The sequence below is a fragment of the Thermoascus crustaceus genome (assembly GCF_041956765.1).
Source record: "Thermoascus crustaceus strain CBS 181.67 unplaced genomic scaffold VTN00scaffold_5, whole genome shotgun sequence".
Classification (NCBI taxonomy): Eukaryota; Fungi; Ascomycota; class Eurotiomycetes; order Eurotiales; family Thermoascaceae; genus Thermoascus; species Thermoascus crustaceus.
In genome coordinates, this window is record NW_027192531.1 from 1,506,883 (window position 1) to 1,516,086 (window position 9,204).

The following is a 9,204-nucleotide window of genomic DNA, read 5'->3' on the forward strand; positions in this document are numbered from 1 at the left end:
GACTGCCTATCTGCATAGGGCTTTTGAGCTCTATAAGCTCTCCTTGTTTTTCAAGCCAGTATGGGCAACACCTGGTCTGTTCCCAGGCTGCCCCTATACATTACCCATCTCCAATCTTTTCCGCTTCCTCTAGGGCTTCTAGTCCCCATTCGTCATCCTTCCGTGCCCTTTCTGCTGCCTGGGCCAGATCCCCTGGGGGACAGCCTACTGTAGTGTCTGCTAGGAACTGTAGCAGAGCTTTTGTGGCTTTGGGGTCTCCTAGTAATCGGCCCTCTGGGTGATCTTCTGCTGCAGTAGGTCTTGCCACACCTGCCCTATCCAGGGCTTGGTAGAGGGTTCCCCGCTGTCTCCGCCATTGCCTACATTCAAACAGTAGGTGATGAATAGACTCCTTTGGGGCCTGACAGCCTCTGCAGGCCTCTGACTCTTGGGCTCGTATCCGTTTTAGATAGGTCCCTATAGCAGCATGCCCTGTCTTGAGTTGATAGTAGCGGCTAACTATCTTCTTAGGTGCTGCTGCTGCTACTGGGTCCTGTTTCCACCCCTGGTAGGCCCGGTAGGCTCTTTGGGCCTCCCGGGGCCTACGAGCTAGGGCCCGGGTCAACCAGTTCTGCCTCCGGGTCTTCATGGCTTCTGTACGGCTCCTGCGGGTGTATTGGAGATGGGTAATGGATAGGGGCAGCCCGGGAACAGACCGGGTGATGCCTATACTGGCTTGAAAACAAGGAGAGCCTATAGAGCTCAAAAGCCCTATGCAGATAGGCAGTCTAGGGCGAGGAAAAGGTTAAGAATGATCATAGATGGGGGTCTAGCCCCAGGGACTAGATAGGGGCAATAATTCTCATGTTGAACTACCAGTTCAGAGTGAGAATTGCAGCCCAGGAATCAGGGTCTATCATAGCCGGAAGGCTCCATATGGACGTTAAACTTGATTAATAATAATAATAATAAGAATCTACAAAGTTTCAGCCCCGCCTAATATTATTGCGCAGCCACTGTCGACGGCAATAATGCCATATTCCTGATTTCTGAGCATAAAGAGCGGAGACTCGCGGCCGAAGGCCGACTCATTAAGGACAGACAGCTTCTATCGATAGTCTCTCGAGTCTTGGACCAGGCAGAAGCCGAATTAGAGTCTCTTACCAAACATCATCGTTCTATGAGGCTGAAGCGAGCATAAACACCCTTTTAGGTCTGATCTAGGGATATGCGGCCAACTCAAGGAGTTCCTACAAACATGAGCAATTGCATACCAGGAGAAACTTCTCAGAGCAGTAAATTCTATGAGAAACATTACTTGTGTTGTATTCCGGGATATACAGATCTCTTTGTGTGTTATGCCATAAGGAGACGTGCAGGTTAATATATTTATGGGCAGATCCCCTCAGGAAATCGTACGACTTGGAAATAGTAGACTAGGAGGTCTCTTTTGAGAGTGAACCCGTCTTGTGAAATTCCTCTTGAGAGGAAACTAGCCACGTGAGGCCCCACCGAAGACCAAAAGCCAGACAAGAGGCGTAACGTCATGTGAAATTGCTCTTCCCACCGACTCTGCGTACGATTATATTACTTCCTATCTCTGCACTGCTGGGTGCGCATCTCATTACCATTACCAATGGCGAGCCTTACTACGCTGTTATGAAGAAGGCGCCTGCCTATGGCACGATGTGGATCTGGTGTATCTTGGAGATGTCCTTCGGAGCAGCGGTCATTGGGGCGCTCGGGCCATTGATTTGGGGTGTTTGGTGGATGGGATATGGGATTGTTTGAGGATCTGTCAATTTGAGAAGAACCCCTTGAATTGAGATACAATTGCCTTGTCCTCCAAACAAGGCGAAGGCCCAAGAGCAGGGTCTTACCTAGTACGAAGGATTTGCTGAGCCTAGACTCTCTACCAGGATCCCGAGGGCTTTTGTTATTATCTTCAAAAACTATCAATATTGAACAAGGAAAAGTACATTATTTCTAGGATTACGGAATAATCGACTGTTCCGCAGGCAGATGCGGTCGCAGCAACTCAACGATTTCTTGCCAGGCTTTTTTCTGCAGTGCCTTGCCCTGCGGGCTCGTTGCAAGCTCACCTTCACTATACATCGGCTTAGTAGCTACGTATTCTTTTATTTCAGACTATAGATAGAAAGAGTAAGTAAGAGTGAAGTGTATTCATTATTTATCATTGACTCATTGAGATTCCAGACCATGAAATCTTCTAGGCTTCTATCTGTCCACATCTGGAACAGCTGCTGACTATGTTTCAAAGTGGCAGGTCCAACACTCAGAGATGATGTCGCCGTACTTATGCATCAATGATTGCATAGCAACACCAGCTGTTTGAGACCCACCAATTGTCACATCAAGGGAGACGAGCCCTTTCAGAAGGCAATCAATTTGATGGTCCCAGACATTATCCCCTTCCACGTCGCCTGGCAAAGAAATTTGGCGTTCAATCGTGTGCTCTAGAGCCTTTTCCAAGGTCGCAGACATTATGCTAGGAGTGACATGGTAGGCAATGATGGGAACTTCGGCACTCAAGCCATTCTGCAGGTTGAATGTCTCCTCCGTGGGCAATCTCAGCATGCAGTCAATTGTTCGCGCAACGGATGATGCTGCCTCCTGTCCGTATGATTGCATGCACGATAGTAGCTCAGGGTGACTGGATTGACAGATTTCGTTGGCGAAAGGTTTCAAAGTCTCAGCGAGAACAAGGACTCCGAGATCCCAGGGCATCGCGAGGGAGACTTAAAGCCAATCGTCAGCATGATACTGGTAATAGCGAGGTCGCATAGTGCTCACCTAAAGATATTCTTGAAGGCATGGATAGGCATGAGAAATTCTCTCGGCAATGATGCATGAAAGGTCTGAATGACTCATTGAATTTTTCGATGGCTGTCATCGCCAAACTGATAGTCTCGAATGTCCCAGACGGTAAATCGAGAACACCGTCGGCGGGTTCAGGAAGAGAGCTTTTCACATTGACGATTTTCCTCCAGACACCAAAGGCCTCTCTAGCTGCTTTCCGACAGATACTTGGAATGTTCTGGTCCAAATACTGAAGAGTATGACGGAATGGTTCCTTCGGGATTGAAGCCCCGCTAGTAAATGCTGATCACTGTCAGTTTTTGATACCAGTTTGCACGTATTGTCGAAAGTATTACTGACCATCTGAGTGGACGAGAAGCTCGGGTAATTTGCATTGGTAATTCGTCGTCAAGGCTGCTCCGATATCACGAATGTAACCACACCATCGAACAAGACTTAAGCTGGCTTCTAAGAGAGCGCCATATTGGGAGAAAGGTCCCAGGTTGTCGCAGTATTGCTTTACAAGCCCATCTAATTCGCGCAGCTTCCCTAGACCCATGTCAAGAAACTCGTGCACCAGATTAGGTTCGTTGAGCACATCGCGGGCTTTTTTCGGGATGGCAATCCCGTCAAACATGAAAATCGCACACACGACTCGAAATGACCGAACGGAGTGTACGTCCCTGAGAATAGATCGAGCGCGAAACCATGCATCGGTGTAAATTTCCAGCAATGAATTGGATGATAGGGGCTCTCCATTCAAAGACCCGGTTGAACTCAGATCAAGCGAAGCTCCAGACTCCAGGCTAGATCTAGAGCTGAGCAGCCACTGCAGGGAGAAAGCCCTGAGCACTGCTTTCAATGCTCTGTCAGATTGTCTCCGGGCCACAGGGCTCAGTCTGTTGCCATAAAGATCACTGAAATGATCCAAGAAGCGAATACAGCCCAGAAGTGTCATCCTGAATGTATCGACCGGTACTGTATCATGCTTGCTCCCGTTAAAATGTGACTGGGTAAATGAGCCACCAGAAGGTAAAGGGGAGTCTGTCGGTTGAGGGATGGAGGTCGGGAAATCGGTTGTTTTTTCATTCAGGATGACACTCATTCCCGCAGGCGAGGATCCTTCTGATACCTCAGCACTGCTGCTTTCGATCTGGTAGCGAAAGCCTGTTGCGTATAAATTGCTGTCATAGTCCAAGAATCTCGATGCAGACCCAGTCACAATCGCTTCATAAATCCTGGCAAGACGCTCGTCGATGACAGTCGCATCTAATTTCGACGTCAACAAATACACGGGACTTCGTAGTGTACTGCCAACCAATTGCCTTGCTGCTAGGGATAAAGCCGATGGTGTAGTATGGGAACGATTTGGAACAAGAGCTACCCTCTCTTCGCGTCTCGGCTCTGGTATTGTCGATAAATCTAAACAAGACGGTGATAATGTGGCCGATGTATAAGTATCTTCTGGAAGTGATGCCGAGATATCATCGAAATAACGACTAACATCAAAGTTGAGCCATGACGTGAAATCCTCTTGGTCGTTTGTGAAGCTATACTGAAATGTGTCTCCGATTGCACTGACAGGTGTCTCTGACGCTTTATCGAAACCACTTTTCTCGGCATATCCCGCTGATTGATTATGCCTCGGTTGATTGCGGCGCTGCCTTTTCTTTGGCCTGGAGTTCAGCTGGGATGTGGCGAAGTCGAATGTGCATGCATGTCCGAGACGTCGGCAATGCATACAGGCAGTACCACTGCCATCCTCATCGGCAGGTGGAAAGAAACATCGTCGCTTTGAGCGCCGACATGGGTCGCAACTGGTGTTCTGGCGACGACGCTGTGGCTTTGCAGAAGATGTCGACGCCACTTCAGCAGTGAAGTGGCTTGACATTCCGTATCTGACGGGCCACCAAGGTCATTAGATGAATCTTTTGAAGTCGTGCCTGGTCACTTGATAGCGATGAACCAGCCGAGGATATTTTTAATCGCATTGTTTTGGAGTGTCTCTAGGCACGAGGAAAGAGAGTCCAGGCCGATCGGGCCGGGGATTCTCGACGGGAATGTCGATATTGGTGCCTTGCCGCCTGAATCATCACACCTGCGTTGATTCCTGAGGCATCAATCATTCTCAAGGGGAACCAAAAAGCGACTAGTGGAAGAGAGAAAGGAAATGCTTAGTGAGGAATAGAAAAAGGGAATTTGAATATCCCAAGCCAACTCAAGTCTATTGATACTGAGCGGTGACTATCACATATCGGTTTATACTCTGGGCCCGCAGACCTTCCATAGACCTTGTTGAGCTGCAACTTTTCATAGTCGAAATCCTGAAGCATACTCTCGAGCGTGAAGTCCTTTAAGAATGGATACAGGAGAAGGTAGCCGTTTTTGGTGCAAATAGAGCAGTCGCAGAGGTTGGTGGGGTACTCATGGAGGGGCGGGGACAGCGAGAGGCTAAAGCGCACCGCGCCGCAATGGCAGTTCCCACTGTGGGAGCTGCGCTCGGAGGTTGGGGTTGGTGGAAATGGCATGTTGATGACTTTGAAGGAGCTATATTTGCTCACAAGGTACTTGAACTGGATTCTCCCTGCCTTTTTATCCTCCACTTCAGCCCTTCGTTACTCGCCGGGCTAGTTTCAGTGGAATTGGGGGCCAAGTGACGGTCGCCAATCATCATTGTGTACACGAGTCAGTTGTGTGCTGCAGGTCCGCCTCGAATGATACCTCAGGGCGATTTTCAACAAGGCTGTGGATTTTGCTTTAGATATGACTGCACAAGGTGCGGGGAGCTACGAAAGTAGTTATCGGTGAACATGCGTAGGAGTTGAGACAAAAATGAATCATAATAGTATACAAATAGGCCCCAAAGCATCTCGCTTGAGCCATGCAAAATAATGTCGAACCCTTGAAGTATTTCAGAGCGACTTGTCTAAATATCCTCGCCTGCTGCCCGGCGGAGACAGTCCACAATGAAGCCTGGATTGCTCAAAAATGGCGAGTGGCCCTCGTCACATTCTTCGACATTGAAAGCTCCCTCTCCCTGCGCAATCATTCTCTTCTGCACTGATACAGGCAAAGCCTGGTCATTCTTGCACATGATGTATGTGCTTGGGATCTCCTTGAAGGCAGAGTATGTCACAGGCACGGCCAGGGGACCCGGAGGAAATGATCCAAGGTTATCGACTGCCTCTTGTATATCCTTGGGATCACAGCGGTTATAAAATACGTCGCGAATGGCTTCCCTATCGAGTAACATAGCTCCATCCTTAAGCACATCGTTAGTTTTAATTGATGCGAAGACATGTTTTCCAAGAACAACGAGGATGGTCATACCTCTGTAAACTTCATACCACCATACTTGGCCGCTAACTCCTGGCGCTTCCGCTCGATCTCCTCCTCTTCGGGTGTCGCCGGCTGCATTTGACCAAGATGAGTCTGGCCCTTGGGCAGCGCCATTGCGCACATATAAACCAGCCTCGTAACTGCGCCCTTCAATCCCTCTTTCTCGCGGTCTTGTCTGCCAAGACCCTTGACAGCCTCGGACATGGCGACTCCACCAAAGGAGTGGGCGACGGCAATGACGTCCGTGCCGGCATTCAAATATTTCATAATCGCCTGGCGAACCGCTTGCGCATCTTGGTCCCAGCTTGTATGGGGAGGGCTGGAGTCGACCGAGGGCAGTGTCACACCCACGGCTTCATAGTTGAATTTTGCCAGTCCGCTGATGAGGTAGTAGTAGTGCTTCGGTCTGTGCCAGGCGCCTGGCACGATCACGAACGCTGGCTTTGCCATTGTGATGTCTGCAAGAAAAACCCAGGAAGAGAATAGAATGTAGTTTGAAAGATTAATTAGGGAGAAATGGAAGATAAAAGATGTCTATATACTGTACTTCGGCTCCTAGAAGACCACTCGTCGGCTCCGTACCCCGTCTCCGATCGCCACTGGACGGCTGGGATCCACAAATCTGATTTTAACAACCCCCATTGGTTGAAACTCACATCGGCTCCGATGCTCGTCGGCTCTCATCATAGGGTCTGCATAGTGGAATTTTTATGGGAGGAAGAGGTTTAATTTTCAATGGAAGTTCTTTAGTGCCGCCTGCTTTGAGTTGTGATTAGATTGGTTCAACCTGAGGAAATATTGTCAAATTGTACGTCGACTCGATTTTCGTTCGGAACTCTCGGAGCGATAATTGATAGAATAGGGATTCATTCATATTCATTGAGGGCGAAAGGAAATCTTGATGCCAGTCCGAGTAGTCCATTCAGGGACGGATTCCAGATAAGTTTCAAAAAGGAGGAGGGTTAAGGTCCAGCCCCTCCACTGTCAGCTTGAAGGCATCGTTTCTTGAATAGCTCCCGGCGACGTCCAAATCAAGCTTGCCTCGCTCGCAATCCTCTACATCGATTTCATGAACCAAGAGCCCATCTTTATCAGAAGGCTCACCTGATCCCGAGGGGTCAATCGCATCATCGACACAGGCTTCCAAACGGGACTGGCAAGAACTTCTCGAGAGGGCCAACAATGCTAGATCCGCCGCGGCAAATGTACTGGTCTCCTATACTTCGATGTGCATTAGATCTACATCACTAAAATCGAGTATATGGAAGCACCAGCGGGTTGGTAATACATACCTTCCAAAGCTTTGCCCTCCTAGGCAGCATGATCATTGATCCATAACGGCAATTCTCGGTAGCGGACACATTGGTTGGACGATAGAACGAACGAACAGCCCTCGCCGGCAACGGTACGCATAAGTGGGAGCCAAGTGTCACGGCTATCAGCCGTGGGGGCAAGGTAGATGTTCACGTTCTGGGAATAGAGACTCTGACGGAGCAGAGGCACAAAGTTTTCCCAGCAAATGGCAGCAGCGATAGTAACCCTTACTCCTTTAAGCACAGTTGTGACAGCTTTCAGTGAAGGTGAGCCCTGGCCCCAGATGAAACGCTCAGAGGCTGTCTGTTGACATAATTCAAAGTTAACCAGCTGCCAATTTTCTTTGGAAAACTAGGAATGTATGAATTACTTACCGGCATAACCTTTCGTCTCTTCCCCAGGACACCAGACGTCGGATCCACGTAAAAGACCGAGCAGTACAGAGTGCCTCCGGCCTTCTCGATCACACGCATAGATGCCCACTGCCATTTTCGAAGGCATTGCCTCTGGACGTGTCTGTCTGCTGTGAGAATTCCTGTGGACTCGAAGGGAAATCGTCTATTATCATCTCCTGCAACATCCTCAAAACCACTCGGTTCCTAACAATCTCGTTCAATACACGAATGTGCGATTTTATCAGGGCAGCCAAGTGAGATGAAATGTGCCTGGATGATATTATCGTATCAGGCCCTTCATGCAATGGGATTTCTTTAGCAAGGACATCAAATACATCGCGCAGGGGCTCTGCTTGCATCCATCGCTCAGAGAGAATTGCCAAAGCTGTCGAGCAGGCTCGCAACGCCTCCGAGACCTCTGGCTTTCTGTACGCCGGGGTGCGATATGCAGGTGGAGTTGTCCAAAAGCAGTAAAGCAGTGTGACACCAACTGTGAATTGGCTTAAAAGCTGAAGAAATTATCAGTTGAACCGAGCTCCATCTAACCAAATAAATCGGAACTTACGCCGGGCCATAGCTGAGCTGTCTGTCGATCTTTTTGCAGGCGTTTTTCGCCGCGGCAATGTCGACGGAAGGTGTTGGATGAGTATTTGGATGGATTTGAGCGGTCCAGTGGGTGTGTGGCCGCGCAGGGGGAAGCCATGTGTGATCATTGCCAGCAAGAGGAGTCCCAGGCCGCGCAGGAAGCCCGGTTAGCCGACCATGTTGCCCGGCAGATGTGGGAGGACCAGGAGAAGCGGAAGACCATGGTTGCCCAGCGTGTCCGGTGGATGCGGAGCCAGGAGGCCATCGACGTCATGGAATTGGAGCGGACATTGGAGCAATGGCACCAGCGATGCCCCATAACGTATTCCACAAGCGAGCCGCCACCTCCGCTCCCGATTCCACCTCCAGGCAAGATTTTAGGGCCTTTATCAACCAAACAATTGCATTTCTATATAAAAACTAATTAGGAACTCGATTAGGACATTGCAATCGCCTATGTCCTAGATTATGACAGTCACTGCAGCGCGGTGGCGCTCGTACGCGTGATCCAACTGCAGAAAGAGCTGGATCTATAGGAATAGTATCCTGAGCTTCATGAACGTCATTCTCACGCTGGAATCGCTCTAGGCCTTCCTGAATAGTAAAGCCCTCTGCAGTAGCTAGCTGCCTAGTAGAGCGCTTTCGTTTTTGAAGCTGCTTCTCATTGGAAGCGCGTAATTCGCGTATTTCTTCGCGTGCAAGAATAAGCTCATTAAGATGCAATTCATGACCCTTAATAAGCTTGCCTAATCGCGTTTCTAGCGAAGATGAA

The 9,204-nt window shown here is 49.2% G+C and overlaps 5 protein-coding genes across 5 annotated transcripts; 1 reads left to right on the forward strand and 4 right to left on the reverse strand.

Moving 5' to 3' along the window:
• Nucleotides 1–100: 100 nt before the first annotated feature.
• VTN00DRAFT_8070 (uncharacterized protein) lies at nt 101–628 on the reverse strand (the record flags this gene model as incomplete). The annotated part of the gene is made up of 1 exon (XM_069434884.1): nt 101–628. One exon carries the CDS (start codon nt 626–628, stop codon nt 101–103), a length of 528 nt encoding a protein of 175 aa, XP_069286336.1.
• A 1,343-nt stretch (nt 629–1,971) lies between these two features.
• Nucleotides 1,972–5,327, reverse strand: VTN00DRAFT_8071 (uncharacterized protein; the record flags this gene model as incomplete). Its single annotated transcript, XM_069434885.1, has 5 exons — nt 1,972–2,086; nt 2,297–2,738; nt 2,794–3,102; nt 3,160–4,068; nt 5,051–5,327. The coding sequence occupies 5 exons, from the start codon at nt 5,325–5,327 to the stop codon at nt 1,972–1,974; spliced, it is 2,052 nt and encodes a 683-aa protein (XP_069286337.1).
• A 398-nt stretch (nt 5,328–5,725) lies between these two features.
• Nucleotides 5,726–6,588, reverse strand: VTN00DRAFT_8072 (uncharacterized protein; the record flags this gene model as incomplete). The annotated part of the gene is made up of 2 exons (XM_069434886.1): nt 5,726–6,061; nt 6,130–6,588. The coding sequence occupies 2 exons, from the start codon at nt 6,586–6,588 to the stop codon at nt 5,726–5,728; spliced, it is 795 nt and encodes a 264-aa protein (XP_069286338.1).
• Nucleotides 6,589–7,449: 861 nt separating this feature from the next.
• On the reverse strand, nt 7,450–7,925 carry VTN00DRAFT_8073 (uncharacterized protein; the record flags this gene model as incomplete). The annotated part of the gene is made up of 2 exons (XM_069434887.1): nt 7,450–7,755; nt 7,827–7,925. The coding sequence occupies 2 exons, from the start codon at nt 7,923–7,925 to the stop codon at nt 7,450–7,452; spliced, it is 405 nt and encodes a 134-aa protein (XP_069286339.1).
• Nucleotides 7,926–8,548: 623 nt separating this feature from the next.
• On the forward strand, nt 8,549–8,860 carry VTN00DRAFT_8074 (uncharacterized protein; the record flags this gene model as incomplete). Its single annotated transcript, XM_069434888.1, has 1 exon — nt 8,549–8,860. One exon carries the CDS (start codon nt 8,549–8,551, stop codon nt 8,858–8,860), a length of 312 nt encoding a protein of 103 aa, XP_069286340.1.
• Nucleotides 8,861–9,204: the final 344 nt, after the last annotated feature.